Source organism: Artemia franciscana, chromosome 17, assembly GCF_032884065.1.
Source record: "Artemia franciscana chromosome 17, ASM3288406v1, whole genome shotgun sequence".
Taxonomy (NCBI): Eukaryota; Metazoa; Arthropoda; class Branchiopoda; order Anostraca; family Artemiidae; genus Artemia; species Artemia franciscana.
The window spans coordinates 33,383,015-33,408,214 of record NC_088879.1 but is presented as its reverse complement, the minus strand read 5'-3'; the positions used below and the strand labels follow the sequence as shown (position 1 = coordinate 33,408,214).

Genomic DNA, 25,200 nt, shown 5'->3' with positions numbered 1-25,200 from the left:
CTCATATGGCACCTGTGACGAGGCCGGAAGAGCCAAGAGCTCATATGGCATGAGCTCTAGCTAAATTCTAAGAATCAATAGATTGATTTAAAAGGAAAATCAGAGGCTTAATGCCGGTCAGGATTTAAAATAAGAGCTCTGAGACACGAGGTCCTTCTAGATATCAAAATTCATTAAGAGCCGATCACCCATTCGTACGTTAAAAATATCTAATTTTTTTCTAATTTTTCGTCTCCCTTCAGCCCCCAGATGGTCGAATCGGGGGAAACGACTTTATCAAGTCAATATGTGCAGGTTCCTGACACGCCAACCAATTTTTATAGTCCTAACACGTCCAGAAGCACCAAACTCACTAAAGCACTGGACCTCCCCCCCCTAACTCCCCCAAAGAGAGCAGATCCAGTCCGGTTACGTCAATCACGTATCTACGACATTTGCTTATTCTACCCACCAAGTTTCATCCAGATCCCACCACTCTAAACGTTTTCCAGGATTTCCAGTTTCCCCATCCAACTCCCCCAATGTCACTGGTTCTGATCGGGGTTTAGAATAAGAGCTTTGAAGCACAAGATCCATCTAGATATCAAATTTCATTAAGATCTGATCACCGGTTTGTAAGTTGAAAATACCTCATTTTTTCTGATTTTTCTTAATGTATCCCCCCCCCCAACGCCCCGAAAGAGAGCCAATCCGGTCTGGTTATTTCAATCACGTACCTAGGACTTGTGCTTATTCTTCCCACCATTTATCATCACGATCTCTCCACTCTATGCATTTTCCAAGATTTCTGGTCTCTTCCTCCAACTCCCCCCAATGTCACCGGATCCGGTCAGGATTTAAAATAAGAGATCCGAGTTATGAGGTCCTTCTAAATACTTCATTAAGATCCGATCACTCCTTTGTAAGTTAAAAATACCTATTTTTTTAGAATTACCCCTCCTCCCCCAACGAGAGCGGATCCGTTCCGGTTATATCAATCACGTATCTAAGGGCTTGTGCTTATTTTTTCCACCAATTTTCATCTCTATCCCTCCACTATAAGCGTTTTCCAAGATTTCAGGTTCCCCCTCCAACTCCCCCAAACGTCACCAGATCTGGTAGGTATTTAAAATAAGAGCTCTCAGACACAATATCCTTCTAAATATCAGATTTCAGTAAGATCTGATTATCCGTTCGTAAGTTAAAAATAACTCATTTTTTCTAATTTTTTCGAATTAACCGTCCCCCAACTCCCTCCAGATGGTCGAATCGGGAAAACAACTATTTCTAATTTTCTGGTCTCTGATACGCCTGCCGAATATCATCCTCCTAGCTTATCTGGAAGTGCCCAGACTAGCAAAACCGGGACAGACAGACTGACCAACAGAAATTGCGATCACTATGTCACTTGATAAATACCAAATGCCATAAAAACATACCACTGATATTATAATCATTTTCTGATGATTATGTATTACGTACTCATATCGTTTGCAATTCGTAGCAATTTGCATTAGGAATATTTACATAAGAAAAAGGCATGCCTTAGAAATCATTCTTATGCTATTTTTTTTTAAGTTTAAATTCAGACTCTGTAGCATTAAAAAAAGAAACTTGAAATACGAATAGAATGAATATTCATAAAAGCCAATGAACATTCATTGCTCTGTGAATCCTTTCTTGGAGAACAGCTAAGCAAATAATTTTTGAACTTTTTTCCAGAGGGATAGTGTCAGATAAGACCTTTGTGAGTGAGGTATTTGAGTACTATAGCAACCACAGCAATATTTGGACAGCGTCACTTGGAATATAGCCATAAAAAGTGAAGTTAAGTTAACCATAATGAAATGTACCAAATAGATGAAAATATAATGCAAAATTATGGTAACTACAAAAGAGAATTATGGAAAGCAACTTACTCCATATTATAAATATTTAATTAAAATATACCTGCATAGTAGTTTATCTCACTCAGGCTAAGCTAATTATCTCTGAGTGTACACAGAGAAACCGGTTTTACAACATATCAAGAACAACAGTGTGGTCACTATAGTACACCAAGTAATTGGAGGGCAACTAATCCTCTTCCAAAGCCCATTGTTTCCCCAAACACATCCAAATTATGAATAAAATTTAAAACAAAATTTTGAGATAGCCATTTTGTTCAACGTAATTGAAAGGTCTGGAAATAATCTCTTTGAAGATGACAACTCCTCACAGCCCTTAGGGCAAGGGTTTTAAGTTGTGCCCTGGGGGCATATAAGTTATATAAAAGGTTGATCGAATAAACTTCGGAGAGGCTCATTGAATTGGTAATCAGAGGTTCTAGTGACCTTATTAAGATCAGAGTGATCGGAGGGTGGATACTCCCCCCCACAACTCGTATTTTCCCGATTTACATCCAATAGAAATTTTGAGATGGTCGTTTATTGTTGTAGAAACTTTGAAAAGAACTCATTCGATTGGAAATTGAAAGGGCTGGTGCCCTTTTTAATAGTCGAAAGTGATTGGAGGGCAGCCAGCCCCCCTTCCAGGCCCACCATTCCCCCAAACACATCAATTCAAAATTTTGAGATAGCCATTTTGTTGACGTAATTGAAAGATCCAGAAATTTTATGAGGATTATATAGAAAGGGTGATCGATTAAACTTCGTAGGGGGCTCATTGTTCTTTTAAGTTCTTTTTAAGATTGAAAGTGATCAAAGGGTGGATACCCCCCAAACCTCGTATTTACCCAAAATGCATCTGATACAAATTTCAAGATGGTCATTTGTTGTCGTACAAACTTCAAAAAGGGCTCATTCGAATGGAAAGTGAAAGGGCTAGTGCCCATCTTATTGGTCAAAAGTGATTGGAGGACAACAAGCCCCCCTCCCACGCCCATCAATTCCTAAAACACAACAAATCAAAATTTTTAGTGACCATTTTGTTCAGTATTGTTGAAAGGTCCAGTGTTGAGGATGTCAACCTCCCCACAGTCTTCAATACAAGGGTTGTAAGTTAGGCAATTTGTTCATTGTTCACATATCGTATATGGTATTGAGAAAGGTATGCATGTTTGAACTTTACTTTCCCAGAAGACGAAGGGTATTCATATGAGCCTTTCAGAGAATGTTGAGGGGAGTGTTGAACAGTTGTCAAAAGGGTACAACACAGGAATAATTGAGTATATTAATTAGGGAAATTCATGAAAAGATGAGGGAGGTGATGAAAAATGAAAAATTGCATACTATCACTACTACTACAACTACCACCCCTACTACTACCACACTACTTCATTTACTGAATTAAGGAGAAATTTGAACTAAATCAAAAGACGCTATATAATAATAACATAATATAACAATATTTATTTACAACCAACAACATACATAAAACTGAGGAGCAAACACAAAAAAGAAAAAAACAACAACCATGAACATACGAATCTATAATACAACATAAATAAGTTAACTCAAATCAAAAAAAAAATGCCAAATAGGGTCAAAAAATTTATATAATAGGGTCATTTGCTGAGTTTTTAAAAAAAAGTTATTTTTCAAAGTTGGCAATTAGACTTCGTTTGGTCCGGCTAAGAAGCAGGACATCATCAGCATAAGCAACATGACTAATGTTAAATACCATTTAACATTTCATAAAAACTAATTCGTTAATGTTAAAAACTAAGTGGTTAAATACCAGAGCCATTACTCAAATCCTCTCCCTATCTACAATGGCATACCCCAAGGAACTCTTCTAGGCCTCCTCCTTTTTTCAGTCATGATCAACAGCCTCGCGAAGGAAGTTCCTGACAGTTGGAAATTTGTTGATGACCTAAAGATTGTTGAAAGTTGATTCAGAAATTTAATAAGCGACCCTATGAGTATCCTCAATGAAATTGGAAGTGAGGCTTTGGACTTAGACATGACAGTAAACCCCTCTAAGTCCATGATAATGCTGATTTGTTTCCTCAAATCCTCGCCCTGTTTTCTTAATCCTATCCCTCCTAGAATTTATGTGTCCTCGGTTAAATTACTTAGAGTCAAAATTTGTTCAAATTTAAAATGGGATATCCACGTTAAAGACATCATCCATAAAGCTAATGCGTCTATCGCCCTCCTTAAGCTCTTAAATAAATATAACGTCCCCCCTTCTCACTCCTTAAGGTTGTACACGTCTTTTATCCACCCGCATCTTGAATATGCTTGTCCAGTTTGGCACCCTGGCATCTCTCGTGCATCAGACAAAATTGAGTCAATCCAAAAAAGAGCACCGTATTGCAAATAATTTTCAAAGAAGGCAAAGTGCCATACTCTCTGTTCCTGAAAAAAGCTAGTTTGGAAACCCTTGCGCGAAGGAGGTTGTCGCTGTGCCTCCGTTTTTCAAAAAATGCAATAACAAACCCTCGGATGACAAGTGTTTTCCCCAAAAGTCACTCCCCATCTAGATTACGACAGCCCCGAGCTACTTCTGATCCCATCCCAGTTGTCCCCATTCGCTGCGTTACTTCCAGATATGAAAAAACCTTTGTCCCCTTCATCACAGAAAAAATGAATAAATTATCTAACTAGTTCCTTCCTCTTTTTTGGTGAGGTGCTGCCCAGATCGTCGCACTTATTTGCTTGCCCCCCCCCCCTGTTATGGTTTAGCTTCCCTCTTAATTTTTATGCGTTTTTCGTGTGCTTTAGGTTTCGTTCTTTTTCTGTGCGTTTTTGGACCTTTTTTAGTGTCCCTTTTAATTTGTAGATATACATATTTATTTCTTGTTCTTTTCTGTATTATTTGCTTATTTTGTCCCCTTCTTTTTTTCTGACTTGTATTTGTTCAAGTTTAGTTTGACCGATTTCTTTTTTTTTTTCTTTTTAACTTTTTAATTAACTTATTACAGTTTTTTTTTATTGATTCATAATTTGATTTATTCATTATAATTTTCGCTTTCGTTGTTTTTTCATTGCTTTTTTAGTGTAACCATGTATTTTGCCGACTCCAAAGTTCGAATTCGGCCCTTTGAGGGCTTGTGATAGAGATCTTTTTGAAATAAATATCTTATCTTATATCTAATGCCTAAACTATCATTGTAAAAAACTGACGGTTCAAGACGTCAGAGACACGAAGCTAAAACACACTTAAATATACTCGGAGACAACACGGCACCTTGTCTAACGCCTTTTTTAACAGGAATATGCTCCCCTATAGTACCATTCCAATTCACCCTAACTGAAGAATTAGCATACCAATAAAAAGCACGGAAACAACAGAAAGGTAAACATCAGACGGTGAGGGAGAAAGCATTAGAACGAATTACCCTTTTAAAAGCACTGGATATATCAACAGTCAAACAATACAGGGGACTTTTTTGAGCAACAGCTTGTTTCACGAGCCGACAGACAATTTGGTGAGCTTGAACGCAGGTGGAAGGGCGTAAAATCGCACTTTTAAGTTATTGGCTTGTAGCAGCACATATTCAAATAACTTACTAACAAAACACGACACAGTGATAGAACGGTAATTAGAGTAAGCGCTGGGGTCCTTCCCCCTTTTAACAATGGAAGATATACAACCGGACAAAAAACTATCTGGGACAATAGACTGTGCCAAGCACATCTGAAACAATAACTGCAAATGCTTCAGCAGTTCAGGACAATCATAAGCAAAGACCATCATTATTGAGAGACTCAGACTTATTCTCTTGCTTAAGTGCCCTGATTATAACACCAGATTCCCCCGATAGCACTTGAGATTGGTTGATACGAATTGGGAGGATTGAGTTAACAAGTTTTGTATAATGATTTTGGAGATTAGCATTAAATGAAAGCAAAATATTTGTATAATGAGAAACGAAATCACATATCCGAAGAGAGGAATGAATTGAAGGTGAACGCTTTACACTGTTTATAACATGATCCCAGCATTTCTTGTCGCAGGGACCATCCCAGGCATTCAGTATCGCTCTACACAGGGAATAATTGTACTCTTGTTGGGTTTTCTGCTTTATTTGATGGACTGAACCAGAAGGAGGACGATCACAGACTATCCACATGTTCTGGCTCCACATGGAGCCAGAACTTAGCTTTTTGTTTAGCCATCTTCACTTTAGGATCAGCCTTCCGCTAAGGGTTGTGAGTACCCGTTAACACGCGCTCAGAAGGGACAGCTTTTTTAGCGGCAGACTTGAGACAGAACACTATTTGCTGATAATACGAGTTGATATCTATCCGAGTTGAAGTTGTATATAATATATATATATATATATATATATATATATATATATATATATATATATATATATATATATATATATATATACATATATATATATATATATATATATATATATATATATATATATATATATATATATAAATATATATATATATATATACATATATATATATATATATATATATATATATATATATATATATATATATATATATATATATATATATATATATATATATCATGAAAAGAGAAATCACCAATGCAACAGCACAAACATAAAAAAAAAGAAAGACAGAAGGAGAAAAGGAAGACTGTTTTCCTAAATTAGTGATTAATATAGACCAGCACTTGAATGAGGCCTTAACCCTACTCATCCATACAATCACATAGGTCAAACAGCATAGCCAAACACAATCAACCATAAAGAATAGTCCATGGACAGGCAGTCATGTCGTCAATAAGCATAAGTCGTCATTTACCAAACAATAGAAAAAAATAATAAAGACAAATAATTCAGAGGCAACAACCCAACACAAGGGCTCAACAGGAGAATACACTGGCCTATAGGGTTTCGCCACTTTAAATTCTCTACCCAGCCAAGTGTTGTGGCTACCAAAGAATATCCATGGCATCCCATGGAAAGTGGAGTTGAATCTGACACAATTACATGATCAATATTAGAAGTAAGATCACCACGATTGTTTAAAATAAATAGATCTTTATCAGCCAGATGAAATCCTCCGGACAGTGAATTGAGAAAAATTTCAGATCGGTCAGAATTAGACAATAAGTCAGTATTCATTTCGCCGGCGAAAACCCATTTGGTATTTTGTTTTGAAAGGTCGCTAAGTAGTATTCGTAGGCGATTTCTTGCTTGCGAAAAACGTGACAATGACAGCACAGTTTCTCTATTACAGGAGAAATAAACGTGTATACATACAGTATCACCACATTTTAGATGTTAGCAACACTGCAATAATATTGACTGAGTGTTTATGTCTGAAATAGATGGCCACACCTTCTGATGGTCTACCACGGGTTTTCTGGGTGGCTCTTAAGAATGTTTTCACTCTTTTTATTTTCATAAATAAAAGATTATCAAAGCTTTTAAGGAATAAATATCCGTATATGTCAATTAAATTGACAATCCACGGTCTTTTGATTTTTGCTGTTGTTTCTTTTTTAATAAAGCGCAAATTGTGTTCTGGTCATGAGAAGGCATGGGGTTCTCAGCCTAACTCTTGTTAATTTTTGCTCGTTTTGAGTTTGACTTGGCAATTTATTGTGATTTCTGTTCGTTTCGATTTTCATTTATTTATTGATAGTGATTTGTTGTAGTTTTACGCTTGGAAGATTATTTGACTTGGTTTTTACTCATTTTGGGCTTAATGGAGATATTTACTTTTCTTCGAAAAACTTGTATTGTAGAAAGTTTCTTTTTTAATTGATTCCAAGACAAACCTGAAAAGAAACTAGGTACTTAATTATTCCTGCATTTCGATAGCAGAGCTTGCGCTACAAGTTATGTAGAATCTGACCTGTCAAATCATTGCTACTTGAAATAACATGATCAATATTGTACAATTTCATGAGATATAGAATGTCTCCTGAAAATGGAGAGACAACAATTGAATTCTTTCCTTATTTACCATATGCAAATAGCCTTTATAATACATTGGAAAAAAACGCCCATGTCGTTTTCAGATTCTAGCTATCTTAACCAAATATTTGCAGTTGCATCATTCAAGGTACGTATGACATCATAAAAGCACTTAAACCATTCTTAGAATTTAAAGTACTCTCCATAGAGCAGAGAACAATTATTAATGAACAATATAATATTTATTCGTAACTTCAATTCGCTGATGAGTATACCTGTACAGGAGGAGAGGGGGCCCTCCAAAAGCTAAAACGCGCTGTATTGGGGGGGGGGGGTATCAAATACTATACTTAAGGCATTCTTTGTTCCTCTTTCATTGGCCCATAGAACAAAAATCCAGAAAATGTGGATTGTAGAATAGAAAATCATTCCAACAAATACATCACAGCGAAAACTGTAGCTCTAACTAAGTTGTAGTCCCTTGTAACTCCAGTAAATACTATTTCCTTTGATCACACTCAGGGCACATATTATATTAGGCAGGCCCTGTAGTGGCACAATGGGTTTGATCTCAGTTTGGAAACACGGGGCCCAGAGTTTAGACCTAGCTATGGCAACCAGGGTTACCCCCTGTAACACCAAAGTACTATTTTGGTACTATTACAGTCAACTTTCTGACTACAGCATCAAAAATCGCTGTGTAGCACGCAAATTTGGGAAATTTCAGACCTTGAGAAACTGACCTGGTGGCAGTTTCAACTCAACTCATGTTTCTACTCAAATGGAGGTTCACAATACGTAAGGCCCACAACCTGAAAGAGGTACTATTTCACTTAGACTAGCACAAGAACTTTTTTTAAGTAGAACCATCAAATGACAATAAATAGGGTCGTGTGTGCATTGTGTGCTCAAACTCATTCAATCAAACATAACCAGTTGCAGGAGTTGAACTGAGTTAGGTTTGAGTTAAATACGGGTTAAATATACAACCTAACCTCACCTGTTGAAAGGTTTGAGTTGATCGAGGGTTCAACTGAATTTTAACCTCCATATAAATGGAGGTTAAAATGAGCCATGGCTGAGTGAAAGAGAGGTTGAGTAACATGGGACTCAATGTTGTGTTATTTCTTTTTTTAAGTCAAATAGAGCATTCAGAAAATTTTTTTTTATATTTTTGGATCAGAATAGGACAGACAAATAAACTTAAATACTTGGTAGGTGAATCATTACAAGACTAAGAAATTTTCAAACTTTTTCCATATAATCCATATATGACCATATTTGTCCTATATTTACGTAGACAAAACTCAATTTTCATGTAAAGAGAAGAAAAGGGGTATCAAAAAGCCTTCTCAACGTGGATATTGCTACGATTTGAAAAAATGCATTTAATGCCAACAATTGATCCAAAATTCCTTTGCACCTTAACTGATGACCAGGTGTTAAGAATTATGTCATCAGTTGTAAGTGAGCATTTTCTTGATCTTGTAATATCATTGACTCTCTGGACACTAGAGTCATTACATTACTAAAACCAAGAGCAAAAACCCTTGACAACTGTCCAAACTTCACGCCATCAATTCTATACATATGCACCTGCACAAAGTGGAGGTAAAGTTTTCTTCTCCTGAGACTGGTCTGAAGAACACCATTCCCCAGCAAAAATACTTATAAATCCACCTTTTTTATCTCTTTGAACCCTTCTCCTAAAGGGAATTCTCTGATCTGCCACTAAAAATTGGGCGTAAACTATTAATTGCACTTAATTCAGGGTACACGCTGCTTGGCACTGCTCTCTGTCACTACAATTATCAAATAAAACCTTGTCAAATCCAATATGGTTACATTCCTGGGCAAGATGAGTTCATACTGAGACTCTTGACGATTGGACATGAACATACGATACACATTTACCGGACAGGGCCATTTCTGGGGTTGGTGCGCATGGACAAAAATTAATTACCCCCCCCCCCCCCTTTTGACTCAAAAATAAGCAAAAACAGCCCAATCAAAATGAGCAGCTGCCTAGCCAGGCTACCCCTTCCCCTAACAATGGCACCCAGGACAGCTTGCACCAGTCACCTCCTCCCCCTTGAATGGCTATGATACTAGATACCAGTAAGTTTTTCTAATCAAGAGAGAGGTCTCTTGGACAACCTGTACAATTGATACATCTAACGATTAAAAGTTTAAAATGGTAATTTGGCAGATATTTACCAATTCCTAATGCATTGAAGATTTTTTTTTACAATCAACATTTAAAAAATGTTAGCTAACCCAAGACTGATATATTGCTGAACGTTTTTCCTTGATTCCAACCTATTAGATCTTTTGTTTTCATGTTTATCAAGGAAATCACCATTTTTTTTTTTTTTTTTGATCCAAGGATAAAATTGGGAACCTCTCCCCCGCCCTTCAATAAAGATATATGTCAACACCCTTGATCATGGCAATGTATTCACAGCCAATTAAATTCTAAGCTTTTCATTTGGTCTCATACTTTATTATAGTATTCTTTCAAAACAAAATCCAACATTATAAGATAATAAAAATCTTGAGGCATGTAGTACGCTGTAGGCTGAGATTAAATCCATATTACCTGATTTTAGATACATTTGTATTATGTCAATACATTGAATACATTCATTGTAAAATTACAAGTGGTACTTATCAGTTCACTCGGCTTTTTGTCTTAGCATGTCAATTTAATAGAAATTTATAACTTCGAAGACCAAAATTGGGATGAAACCTTTTTATTGACAGTGAATAGATATTAAATTATTTAACTGGATATTTCGAACACATATACAGTGTTCATCATCAGCAGTAAAACTAAAAACTCGAGTTTTTACTCAAAGTAAACTCAAATTTTTTAGTTTTACTGCTGATGATGAACACTGTATATGTGTTCGAAATATCCAGTTAAATAATTTTATATCTGTTCACTATCAATAAAAAGGTTTCATCCCTATTTTGAACTATTTTACTTTCGTCATAGAAATTATTTTTTAACCATAAACTAATTAACTGTGTCTTGGTAAATAGTATCTGAGAGAATTGTTTAGCTCAGAACTTAGCTTGAATACATTCCCATTTTTCTCAAAGTATAAGCATTAATTTTAATAACTAATTTTGGTATATATCAATGAATAAAATACCTTAGTCCAAGTTCTTCTTTTTCAGCTGTAAGACTCCCAACTTCAATCTGCAATCTGGCTTTGTCCCGGGAGATATCATCCAAAAGTCTCCTTGCATCACCCAATTCCCTTTCATAGATGCTCTTAATAGATGTAACTTCTTTGGTGACAGTTTCCTCAGTAGTCTGAATTTGAGTAACCAATCGACTGTTCTCATTTTCAAGGTAACGTACACGGTCAATATAAGCAGCCAGCCGATCATTGAGATTCTGAAGTTGCTCCTTCTCCTGAAGTCGAGTCAACTTTGTTGGACTTTGGGGTGTTCTTGAGCTATTCATACTTGCTGGTGTGGATGTTGATGGACCCACTGGTGTTGGAGTAGCTGTTGATTTCCTCGTTTTTGAGGCCATGATGATAGTAGTAACAATCAATCAAACGCCCTCTAAAAAAAATAGTTCTTTGAGCTTCAACTTGAATAACACAATGCCATTGATACAAAATTTTAGTTTATATAAATTAAATATGTGTGGGCATTAAACATATTAGTTAAGAATTTATTTAGCATTACATTAAGATGACATGCTGCCATCAAGGATCATCATATCTGATGTGTTATATTTTTTTTTCCATTTTGCATGGCCAAACTATTCAGATTTGAATAGGTGGTCCTGCCATAGATTGCAGAGCTTGGAAAATAGATCCAAACGAATTGCAAAAAAAAACTAAAAGGCAACACCTACTCTCCCCAGAATCTCATCAAAACCATCTGATTTCTTGTGCTTTGTGCAGAATAATGGGATATTCAATTCTAATGAAAGTTACATTATCAGTAAAATTGGTAAAAATAAGGTACTCCTTAGGAAATATAGGGTAAAATTGCTGTTTTGGAGTTGCCCTGTAGTAAATGACCGGTTGAGCATTTTTTTTTACTGTAATTTTTCAGCTTTTAATGTACATCTTTAAAGATTTTGATTTTCCAAGGCTTAAAAAAGTAATACCCCTTCTCTATTTTGAAAACCAATAGGTAAAAATTTTCTTGATGTGAATGAATTCAAGTTTGGTTAAAACACTATTAAGTTTAGGGCACATAAATTGGATTAGCACTCATTTTATTTATTTATAATAAATAGGCTAATATTTGCTTAGGGTCAAAGGCAGAGGCTAATTTGGGTCCCATCCTCTGGTACTTCAAATTTCTTTGGATTTCTGGACCCTCCCTAGTAAAATTATCTAGCATTTTCTTCTTCTTTTTACAATTGTGCTCTCCTTCCCGGATAAAAAATCATTTGTGACAGTCAAATCTAGTTTTTTTTTTAATATAACCTCAGCAAATACACTCATTTATCAGCAGTAAAAAAGAAAGAAAAAAAAACACCGAGTGTGTCCCTTTTCATTTCGTTCAGCTTCAATCTCAGTGTGGACGTTAAAATAAGCGGTAGTTTATCTTGCCCTTTGTTTACTGTAGTGACAATAGATGGAGGCACTGTTGCCGTCAATGTTTGTTTTCCCAAGCGTTTTTTTATTATACATTTTTTTTTACTACCAAATGTGTCCATTACAATAATATCCTATACACCTCTAAAACGCTCAGCAAAATAAACGATTGGTAAAAAAATACCAAGCGTGTCTAGAGGCTAAAAGGCTGTCTGACTTAACAAAGCATATTAAAACGTTAAAGTGTATTAACATAGAGGCAGTTCAAATTTGTGGATATTGGATTATTACCTGGAATCAAATTCTATGTGCAGTCAAAGATAACCTACAGTCTACAGTCTTTAAGTGTACATATAATTTTATTTCAGGCAATTCTAACATTTGGAAATACCATGCTAAAGAGAAGGAAATTGACACCAATTTGCCATATTGGTGTAAAAAAGCTGCATGTGTTCTAGGCTCTAGACTGGGCAATATTACAACAGATCCACAGGTCAAATGATATTGCTTTCTGAAACTTTTTAGAGGAAAGATTACTAACTGTTCATTAAAAGAAAATAAGTATGTGCACAGAAGGTGATGTGCTTTAAGAGAAGGGCTAGTGAAATACAAATTTATCTCTTAATTATAAAAACTTTACAATAAAATTAATAGGTACAATTAACAATTATATTACTTTCTTTAACCCTGTTGTGTATTCAGTAAAATCACAATAACAAAATCCCATCCAAGCCTGTTTATCCCAGCCTTTGGGTAGTTTTGCACAACAGTAACTACAAGGCTCCATAAGAAATATAAAGTATTGGTAAAATATGTAAAATATCAATTTTACAGGGGTCCATAAAATTACAGTAAAATATGCAAAATGCCCAATTTTACCATTTACAACACTATCAAAGAAAATAGCATTTGATCAATTTGGCTACTTCAGGAGTTCCTTATGGTGTCAGGTGCTTTGATTGACATGCTCAATGACAAAAGGACATAAAATTACAAGTCAAACCACAAATTCTTGACAGCCAGTCCCCCACAAAAATTCACTGATTGGTCGTGTGTCTTTGTAATGTTCAGTCAATACTGAAGTTCACAAAATAATTTTTACAGTACAAATATAACTTAAAACTCTTTTACCATAATAATTCTAGTAGGTGCACCAATAATAAACAAAATTAGCAAATTTTTGGTCAAATAAATTATTTAAGCAGAGAAAATATCCCTCCTCAATGGCTGAGAAGTTGAATAGCTCCATAAACAGAAAGGTCAACGCAAGAAAAGGAATCAGAAGATTTTGTAGTACAGGTGGTGTGAATCCAAGACTAAGCAGACATCTATTCAAGATATTGCTTCCAAATAAGGAGGAATACAGATTTGACAGAAAAGCAAAGAAGGGGCAACCTTTTTGAAAACTATAAATATTTATAAAAATTATAATTAAAGGGACATGAAACTGCTACTTCTACACACAAGCTTCCAAGGTGAATTTTATACCCAAATGCCTTTTATATTTGCAGATTCAGAAACTTACAATTTTCGAAACATGACAAAGACTTCTAAAAGAGAGGCATAAATCTTCCTTGTCCTGTCGTATAAATGATATGAGCTGGATATACCATTAATATATTGTAAGGAAGCTCCTTTAAAACAGCATATATTAAGGATCCTAAGGTAGTGTATGGGCAGGAGTTTCAACTATTGGATACAGCTTAGAGATATATACCAAATCAATTATAGCAAGATCTAAGAGCTTTGACAATAAGAAAACATATATAGCCATCCCATGGATTTGCCTTCTTTGCAAAGAGGAGAATGATGATCTGTGACATTAAAGGCTTTCTACATTACAGGAGAGTATCATTCTATTGTTGTAATGGAGAAGATTGCTAATGTTCGGTTATTTGATTGCAGACATTGTTATACACTTGGCATCTTTATTACAATTTATATTGTCCCTCCTCCATTCAATGTTAAACCTCCTCCATACACATGTTTAAACCTTATGCTTTGTCTGATCTTGCCGGCTTCCCAAACAGTGAGAACTTTGAAAATATAGCTAAAATTGATGCAAATGCAATTGAAAATACAGTAAAAATTGTATCTTGTATGCTTATGTTGACTTGACAGAGTTAAGAACAGTTAGTTACATATGATATTTTCTTTCTTTTTTTAATTTTTGTTTTAGCAAATAATGTGTAAATTGTGTTTCTTGTTAAAAAATAAAATAAAAGGGATATAAAAACAACAATAAAGAACTTCAAAGGTACAACCATCAGGATGAATGTTCCTGGGAAATGGACTAAAAATATGATAGAGCACATTAAAGGACCAAAATTTTTGAATGAGGGAGTAAAATTTTTGAATGTTTTAGGACTCTTCTGTCTTAAGAGTGGCCGTTAATGGTAAATTCTTTGTTTAATTTATACGTTTTGGATGAAAATAAAAAATGTCTATGTCTATGTCTAAAACATTGTGTAGCTAGAAAAAGGTTCTTTTACTGCCAAACCCCAATTTACAGGTAATCATGTTTTGTGTCTTCTGTGCTCATCCTGTGGGAAAACTGTCTCCCGTTTCTAGATATAAATATGGCAATATGGAAGAAGGGAGTACCATAGAATGGACCCATTAACCTATAAAAATAGTAAAAAATGAGAAATTTATCCAAAATTAGTTTAATTTCCAAACTTATTCATTTATTTATTACCAACAATGATAAAATGCATAGTTTGTTGCATACACAATGATGAAGATTCAATCATGGAAATGTTACCACTATCAAGATATCTGATATCAGAAACACATGTCACAAAATTCCATACATTTTGCACTGATGAAACAATTATTTATGCTTTTGTACAACTGCCACATCACACTATGGACAGGAAAATATAATAGAGCACATTAATGGGGTAGACCCATTTAGTATACCTAAAAAAATAATAAGAAAGATTTATCCATAATTCCTGGTAACTTTCCAACTTTATATTCATATATTATTACAAACAATGATAAACACATTGCTTGCTGCATGCACAATGATAACAGACCAATCAGAATCAATCATGGAAATGCACAGAATGCTACCACTGTAATGATAGAATATTTAAATTTTTTCACTAAAATTGATACATTTTGCAATGCTGAAGCAATTCTTAGTATTCTTGTGTAGCTTATAAGTGCCAAAACCCATCTCTATTCATTTTAAATTCGAAAAAGAAAATATTTCTTCAAGAAATGGTTTACATGCAGGTGCAAAAAATAGTCAACTTTTATATTTGAAAAACGCAATGAGATTTATCATATATGAAATTAAAATGTATTCATATTGGAATACTGAAAAAATATTACAGAATGCCTGTGTTATTTCTTTTCCAAGCCAAACGTGAAGAAAAAATCAGGCTCTTTGTAATGATCAGTCCCAGACTAGAAGCAAGCTCAAAAAAGCTCACAAGTGTCACTTTGTAACTATTTTGCAGACATGGATATGGAAGAGAAAATTCTTTTTTATAATGCTCAACCCATGAGGAAAGTGGTATACAAGATGGTATTTGACTTGCCATATCTTTTACTAGACTGGATCACAACTTATTTGGTGGAGACCAAACTTCTTCCAAACAAGACAAAATAACTGAACACTGATGCAGAGAAAGCTGCTTTGCAAACTGGCATTTTGTATAAACATACAGTTTTCACAGCCACCCATCATGTGGCATTTTGTATAAACATACAGTTTTCACAGCCACCCATCATGTGGCATTTTGTATAAACATACAGTTTTCACAGCCACCCATCATGTGGTTTATCCACTTCAATCCAAACTGAAAGCCAAAACTTTGCAGAAAAGTAAGTATTTTGCAAATTATAATTATTTGACCAGTTAGGCTCTTCATTTCCGACTTTTAGTCACCTAATAGGTACTGTTGATTTTTCTGCAAGAGCTAGGGCAGGAGTAAGTTCACTACAATAAATGTTCATTCTAACTTGAGTCACACATATTCTTTCTTGAACTCTTGCATCAACAAATCAAATGGTATACAAACGTTTGCAAGGACATCATTGCATGCATTCCAGAAAAACACCCTGTCCCTATCATTAGGATAAAATACAGATTGCTTTTTCAGAAGCTGGTTAGAAGAAGGGGCACAATCACCAATCAGAGCAAGAAAAGACAGAGGAAAGTGATCTGACATAAAATTGGGATCATTAACAACAACTTTTGTGATAGTTATGGATAACATATGACAGACATGGTCCAACTTAGATGTACTACCCAAATTATGGATGTAAGCAAAACTCTCACTCTTCTGCGCAACTCCATAGTCATCATTGAACAGACCAAAAAAAAAAAAACATTTAGATGAACAAGCAGCACTAATGGCAAAAAGTCTTTCAGATTGGTCTTCATGGTAGTTTGTGGGAAGATAAATGTTTAGCACAAAAAAATCTGGATTCTAATTGCCAAAAAGTCACTTGCTGAATAAAAAATAGACAAAGGAAAACAAGACTTCAAAAGGTTGCTAGACCACCACAAGGCTGGCCACAAAACTGAGAGCACTGTGCAGCAACCAAGAACACTTTATGATTGGTTGGTAGTTCTAAAAGGCTCAGGCTCAAAGTAGTTGTAAAGTGCTCTTGAATACACATTATGTCACATTTAGATAAAAAGTCCTTTAAAAACAAAGGCTGATTTAGCAAATTTCCACTTAAATTCCATAAGACAATTGAACAAGAGATAGAGGATCCTAGGTTTCTTTGTTCATTGCATCTTGAGTGGGTAGGTTTTAGACACATTTTGATAGGGGTTTAACATTGTTTATTGCCTTATTAGCTGGACACATTAAAGTGTAGCATGCATGGCCTTTCTTTTTGCACAAAATGCAGAACATATCTTTTGTGCACCTATTAACCTTCATGGAGGTGTGGCAGAAGTACTGCAAAGACCAGAAATAGGTGTCAGTACACAGTTGGGTGCTATGTGACCAACTCCATGACAGGAAAAACACCTTTTTGAGAAAAATTTGAACTCTACCACAGGCAGCTTCTCATAGCCAACCTGAACTGATACTGCAAGAATATCTTAAATATCCTTCCTGGTCCCAGAATACAGCTTAAATACTTTGGATTGACCAAAGTTACCAATTTCTATTGCTTTTGATGCACTTGGAACAAGGGATTCTACATCAGTATGAGTCATGTTAGGTGAAACCTGCTTCAGGACAGCAATAAACATTTTCTCTTGTAGCATAGCAGCAACCTCAGGCTTACTAGTTTTCATCTTCTCAGCAGACAATTTAGATTTGATGTATAATTTCCAGTCCTGCTTCAATATTCTTAGCTCACTCATTTCCACTGATGTGGGACAAACACTGTCCAAAAATTGCTCACAAGCATTGGGGTTATTGAGAGATTTTTGCATTTTGCAAACAACAGCATAAGATAGCTGAGGACTGACAGCTACTGGATTAGCAAGGACTGGGATCAACTCATCAAGGGACAGCATAGACCTGCACTTTAGCTGTAGACACAATATCCTTGAATTCTAGGCATAAATTGTTTAGATTTTGGTTTAGCATAGTGCTTGCCTCATCAATAATTGTAGGGACTTCATCTGGATCATATATAACAAACTTAGGTGTGCTCACTGAATTCTTACCACAATAGTCAGGAACTTTCAAAATGTCCGCAAAAGTGTCAGCAACTTTCTACCTCTTGGTTTGCCAAGTAGCATACTTTGCCATAAACCTAATAATTTTTTTTGCTTTGCTTACCATATCCTATGTGAAAATCCTATGTGAAAAAATTGCAACCATTTTAATGATATTGGTGTTGGCATTTCCTCTTCATTTCACCCTTACAGCAAAATTCAGTACAATATTCTCTACTAGTCTAACTGGCAGCATCCTGGGACAAACCCCAATAGACAAGGGACACATCAGCCTCTGTTCCACCTGATCCCTGCAGTTTAAAGGAGGCTCTCTTGACAGGTACAACAGCACTTGTGACAGGGAACTGCCCCTCTTCTGCTTGTCAATTAGAGTTACATAAAAAATGAATGTGCCCACTTAAATTGAAACTGGTATAAATCTATTTTTACAAAATATAAATAAATGTCCAGAAACTAGGTCAGTAGATGACAGCATTTTTAATCCATATAAAAATGTTTTGAAAGAATGGTCACACAATTAACACTGGTCATGAATTAATTGAATCAGCAGCTTTTAAGTAGCCTTAGCATTGTTGATTAGCCTAGCCTATCTCTCACAAACAGGTCCATCAATGGTATCAAGCAACTTTTTCCTATATCAGGTCAGGAAATTGAAACTTTCAGGTATGGATCTATAACCTAAAGTTTCTCACAGACAGGTATTTTGACACACCAAATCTCAACTCCTTCTCTCTGAAGAAAGCATTAACATTTTAAACTCTGTGTTATAAAAGCAAAATCTTGAAAATAGATATTCTGCTTAAATGAAGCACAAAAGCAATGAAGCTGAAAAAATATTTTCAGCTTCACAACTTTGTTTAATGCTAATTTAAGAGGTTTTATAGGTATTTCAATTCACAAAGATTTTTCATAATAGGCCTATTTTCAAATAGACCTACAATAATTGTTTTACTTGCAAATTTCCCATGAATTAATTTCTTCCCAATTTTGTCACCATTAATTCAATTTACAGGGTAAAAAAAACAGTATCCAATTGAGCAAAATTATGTAAAACAAAAACCCTCACATCTTGTCACCAAATAGGCATTGAGAAGAATTGTATAGGCTATATCAATGGAAAGCTGAAAAACTTAAGCTATGTATCAATATGGTTATTATTACATTTATTTTTGAAAAAACCTTATAATAGCTACAAACCTAATCAATATGGTTATTATTAAAATTATTTAAGATGAAATAGCCCACTTCAAATTATCAGTTTATTGGCTAACCCTGAAGGACCTCTTTTTGGAAATAATAATTGGCCTATTCTATTTTGATGTATGCCTAGCCTATATATCCTTTAAGTGTTTCAGTTTTATTCACACATTAACAGAAAGCTGATTTTTTTCTGATTCTAAAAATGAAACTTTCATTGCTTGATAGGCTATTTATTGAAATGAAAATGAAAATAATGTTCTTTTCAATTGCTTGTCAAAACAGAGACCACATATGCTATTTCACCAAGACAGCAGGGCTCTTGTTAATATCCGTACATTTTATCATGCTTTAGTAAAATGGGGGTGGTCTAAAAACCCATCTCTAGGCCTATTTTTCTGAAATGCCAAAGAAAAGTGATCTTTCCCATAAAGAGGTCTTTTATACTAGGTGAACCATTTTTAACAAGATTGATGCTAATAGAGGTTTTCACCAGTATCTTAAAAAATGGGGAAAAGGTGTCATCTTTGAAAGTCTGTAAAGGCCATAAAATTGAATTCCTAAGCAGCCTAAAGTGGGCCTAATTACTATATTTTGAAAGAGCATGAACCAGGCATAGATGGTATGTTCAATTTACATGTAAATCATTTATGTGAATTGCTCATTCTAGGTTATTCAAATAACAGGAATTATATTTTCAAAATTAAAACAAGAGAAAAAGTACCTGAAAATTAAGGTATAATCTTGTTTTTTCAAAATTCCAATAGATAGGCTAATAGACCTTTCAATTAGGCTAGGCCAGTTTCTATGAACTAGAAATCAGAAGAGGGTAAATATAGCCTAGTAGCTTGGCATTACCTTCCTGGTGTGTGGTTTTGGCCCTGGATTGATTACTGAAAGTTTCATATTCCTAACTTATGCCCTTTCCACAGTAGTAAAAAGTAAATTGTCTAAAATGTTACCCTATCAACATGTCGACAGTAAGCTTTTCATTAAAAAAAAAAAGTCAATGAAACTAACCTAAAACTGACACCGGGAAGAAGGCTAGCCTATAAACCTCAATCATCATAGTAAAAGATTACTCTTACCTAGCTATGTTTTAAAAAACAACAACAAGCTATGGTCAAGTTGTTTGAAATAAAAATAATCCTGACAGTTCTTCAAAACACTACAAATGACAAAGTCAAAGGACTGACCTATCAAGACCAAAATTCCAAAACCCAAAACAAAAGCGGGAAGATGAAAATGACGTAGAGATAGGCGTTGGCTACAAAATCTAAATCGCCCTCTATGAATTGTCTTTAAAGATGCCATAAAAAAAACAAAAAATACAAAATGCATTTGCATCTAATATTTAGATGTCTTGCTAGAGGACCTGAGTGACCATGTAGTCAAGAGGGGTCCGAAATTCATCTCATCATCATTAGATGTCTTGCTAATATTTAAATAAAAGCCAAACACTATGACAGGTATTTTTTCTATTTTCAGTTTTTATTTAATGGATAGAACCCTGGATCAACAAAAAATTAATAGCCCATTTGCCGTCTGCCCTCTTGAAAGAAACACTTTATTAATATTTTCATTAGTTCATTAACCCTGTGCTCAACCTTATTGCCGTTCCTAGAGTTGGTGATGCCCGGGGAAAAATTAATTGTAGTATCCCCTCCCGATATTAATATAAGCAAAAAGTCGAATCAAAGTGAAAAATTTGATCAAATTTGACAATATCTGAGCCGTCCCTCACCCCCTAGTTGCGGCGCCCAGAGCAGCCAACCCGATTGTCCCCTCCTTATTGGATTAGGTCTTCTTATTTCAATTGATTTTTGTGACTCTATTTTTCAATTGCACGCTGCAATTATTAAACTGCGTTCAAAATCATCTTTCAAAATCTATTCTGCTTTAAAGATCAATAAGCACTAATTCGTCTTTTTATAGATAGAAAATCCTTGGAATATTCATCTATTTACATGAATTGAAAATATTTTTGACTAGTTTCTAGGCTTATTTTGAATTACGAGACTATTTTTGAGAAATCAGCTTTCATATTCAAACCGCATTAGATAACGAACAATAAATACCCCTATTCTACAAGTAATCGTAATTAATTGCAATGTGTTCTGTTTAATATGGGGTAATTTTAATTTTTGTCTTTAAAAAAACAAATAAAAACGTGGCAGTAGGTATTTTTAAAAAGAGAAGCATTATATAATGTTATCCCAAGTAATCAAATTGTTTGTTTTTTTGCCAAATTGAATGCAATGATTGTCTTTTAGTAAAGTTGTTTTCTTCCCTCGAGGGCAAATATTGACCTGATATATATGCCTTTTCCACAAAATATCAATTTTTACCAGTACTTTGACAAAGATTGCAGCAATATTAAAATGTTGAACTAAATATCCTATCATAACTTAGCAGAATTTTTATGACTATCGATATTGTCGTGCAGCACGAAACCACATGAGGCCAAAGTTAATGCTTAGCTTCCTTTCTCCCATTGTTAAGTCTAGGAATTCTCTCTTTAGCCCTTAAAAAGATATATTTATTCTTTTAAATATTTTCTTCCAAAGTCTTCCCATTCTACTTGTATGATTTGTACCAAAACGAACAACTTTTGGCAACCTTTCGTCATACAAATATATGTTTGTTTGTTTCATAATTAGACTGTTCCTTTTTCACTTTTTTACGATTAGACTTGCCTTTTTTGTCAAATTTTGACAACCTCTATGCAATAATTCTTCGACATTTCCTTCAGAAAACCTGTGACTCCCCTTCCTCAAACTTGTCAGTCACCGTTGTCTTAAGGCTGAACTTTACCATACTAACAATGCCAGGAATCTTAACATCCTAACCATAGTTCTAGGATTTAAACATGTTTTCTGAAAAAATAATTAATACAAATAAAAATCTTATACCCTTGCTATTTTTATTTTGACCCATCCACTTATCGAAGACTAATCAAAGCTTTTTTTTGAAGTATGTCTTACTATCACTGAATGTTTAACTTCAAATAACTTTATGATTTTCTGCTCCTTTCTGAAGATTATCTTCAATATAATTTGCCATTTAAAGCAAGTGGGCTTAGAATCACAATTAAGAATTGATGAAAGTAGATCTGTTATGAACTTAAGAGTTATGAACTTAAGGTTAAGTTATGAACCTGTTTGGAATAAATAACGAGTGAAATACTTTTGAACTTGTAATTGAAACTTGTTAGATAAATTTATAAACTTGTATATGGTTACGGCTTAAGGATTATTTATGGATTGTGGCTGTGAGTTAGTATTCAGCACTACTATCATCTGAGTCGTGCATTGAAATATTCGGATTACTTGCAAATCAGTGGATTACTTGCCCCACTCAAAGATAAGTTATTATTTATTCTCATTGCATTCATTTAGTCAGTGTGGATCATTTCATAATTGTGCTTATTGAGAACTTCTCTGTGGATATACCTCTTTCACTTAATTGTTTTTGGACTGATGCCGAGCCGTGAGTGAAATTTGCTTATCATGGACAATTGGAATACCAGTACGCTTTATTATTGCCAAGTTTTAAATTTTGCTCAGCACAATCTCGATGGGGGGTTGGACCATCAGTCTATTGTGAAATACGCTAGTGATTTTTTCCCGTATGAAGATGTTCTTGGAGCTAAGAAACTTTTATATAGCAATTGCTTCCCAGATGAGCCTATACCTCGTCGTTCGGGATCCAATGCTAAGAATAGTTCATTGTCGGACATTATCGCTACTCTTTCTCGCTGCTCTGCAGAAAATATTGATATTCCAGAGTTCGTGATCAAATCCCCCTCTGAAGTCCCTAGCATTCCGGCGTCAGCTTATTCTATCCTTACCGCCAAAGTTAACCAGTGCCTTGATCAGTTAAAATCGCTTGCTCACCTCAATAGTACAACAACGTCTATTAATAGTTCTTTGGTCTCAGATAGTAAGGGTACCAATCACAAACCCTCGTACGCCGTTGTTCTTAAATATCCGCCTCCAGAACTAAGAGACCCCGTTTCTCGCAAGAAAAAGCTTGATTCTTTCGCCGGTCATGACGGTATTGTGTCGGTAAAGTCTGATCCGGTAAGGAAAAGATGGGTTGTTGTTACGCGGGATAAAGTTTCCGCCAATTCTCTTGCCGCATCTGCTGTTGCGAGCTATCCAAATATTCTTGCTAAAGTGATTGATCGCAAACCTCTTGGAGTAATTAGGGGACTTCCCGATAGTGTCTAGCAGTATACTCATCTCCGTTATTCCTGGTCTTGTTGAGGCCAGCCAGATCGGCTCTTGTCATACATTCCGTTTAGAGTTCCTTGATTCCGCTGCACTAAAATCTGCCATCGCTATAGGTCTGCGCTTGGGTTACGAGTCTTTTAAAATATCGGAATACAAAGAATTGCCCAGACGGTGTCTTAGATGCCAAAGTATCCATCATTCATTAGCTCACTGCCCATGTGCCCCGAATGAGATGAAGTGCTCTAAATGTTCTGGATGCCATTCCAATACTAAAGACAATCCTTGCTTAGAGGCTCTGAAATGTGCCAACTGCGGCGAAGCTCATGTTTCCTATAGTACGAATTGCCCAGTGATAAAACGCGCTCTGAACTCTGCTCCAAAATGAACCAAGTCACTATTTTAAGTTTTGCCTCTCTTAATATTAACGGCACAAAAGACAAAGACTTGTTAATTAATGAATTATTAGTCCATGACATAGTGTTCTTGCAAGAACATCTTTTGACCAAATCAAACGTTTCTAGCCTGAAGCGATCTTCTGTCCACCATTTCTTTTCGCAAGAGGCCAAGAAAACTAGAGGCCGCCCTTCCGGTGGCCTAGCAATTTTTTTCCGTTCCCCATCAAAGCCCTCTGTGATTCATTGTGATGATAACATCTTAGCGATTCAATGTGACAGTACCGCCTTTATAAACGTTTACTTACCTTGCGATCGACGTACTATAGCATCGTTCACGTCTTTCGCTAAATGTTGCTCCAGTTTAAAGTCTCTACTCGAAAGTCTACGTTTGAAAGACCTAAATTGGGTTTTAGCTGGTGACCTTAACTGTGACATTCTTGGTACCTCCGATAGATCAATCCTCTTGCTAGAATCCCTTCCTAGTATATATCACGTCGCAGTTAAGAGCCTCCCATTCACGTATATTCATAACAGAGGCTGTTCAAAATCGAACCTGGATCACGTGATCTCTTCCAGTTCCAGCTTAATATCATCGATTGTCAGGGTGGACGAAGAGAAGATTGACGACGATCACCTTATTCTTAGCTGTAATTTGTCCTGTGAGCTATCTGGCATAATACTTTCGGCTCAGCCGAAGTGGCATACAAAGTGGAATTGGGATCGTGCTAATGTCCAACTATACCTTGCTACGCTAACTGCTTTACTCTCGACCATAAAAGTGCCATATCACCTGCTGCAAACGTCAGTTTTCTCGCCTTCAAGTACAGTTGACCTAAATTTCTATTATTGTCAAATCTTCCATTGCCTTAAATCAGCTTCCAAAGCTGCAGTGCCTGTGGATAAAGTTAGTTTTGGTACAAGAAAGCCTAATTGGAACGTTGATCCTGAAGTAAAACGTGCTCAGCAAAAAGCCAAATTTTGGCTACGTATGTGGATATCATGTGACCGACCATCTTCCGGAACTGTTTTCTCTGTGAAAAAAAAGTGTAAACTTGAATATAAGGCCAGTTTGAAGAGGGTACGCTTGAATGCATGGCCAGGCCCCACCGATAAGGCCTCCTGGAATAAGGTTATTAATAGTGAGAAATGTTCCCCATCTACCCTATCTTGTCTCCAGCTAGTTAATTTTGTTGATCATTATAAGCGTGTGTTCAGTGTATTTTATAATTTTCTTCAGTCTTTTTATTATAAGTTGCTTAAACCGCTTTTACCATACCGTCTCCTGTAGGCTCATGTCCAGCCTGTAGCAATATCTGAAATTCGCCGGGCTTTAAGAAAAATTAAGCGTTCAAATAGCCTTGAT

The 25,200-nt window shown here is 35.4% G+C and overlaps 1 protein-coding gene across 3 annotated transcripts in view; it reads right to left on the bottom strand.

Annotated features, from left to right (window-relative positions):
* Nucleotides 1-20,499, bottom strand: part of LOC136038160 (lamin Dm0-like) — a 70,964-nt gene extending 50,465 nt beyond the window's left edge. For 2 of the 3 annotated variants that reach the window (XM_065721221.1, XM_065721219.1), the window contains exons 1-2: nucleotides 20,404-20,499; nucleotides 10,939-11,359 (exon numbers count right to left, since the gene is read on the bottom strand). In XM_065721221.1, the coding sequence (XP_065577293.1) occupies nucleotides 10,939-11,327 (389 nt within the window). In that variant the 5' untranslated portion in view covers nucleotides 11,328-11,359; nucleotides 20,404-20,499. Of the gene's footprint in view, nucleotides 1-10,938; nucleotides 11,360-20,295 lie in introns of all 3 variants that reach the window. The other variant, XM_065721220.1, reaches the window with a different exon arrangement.
* Nucleotides 20,500-25,200: the final 4,701 nt, after the last annotated feature.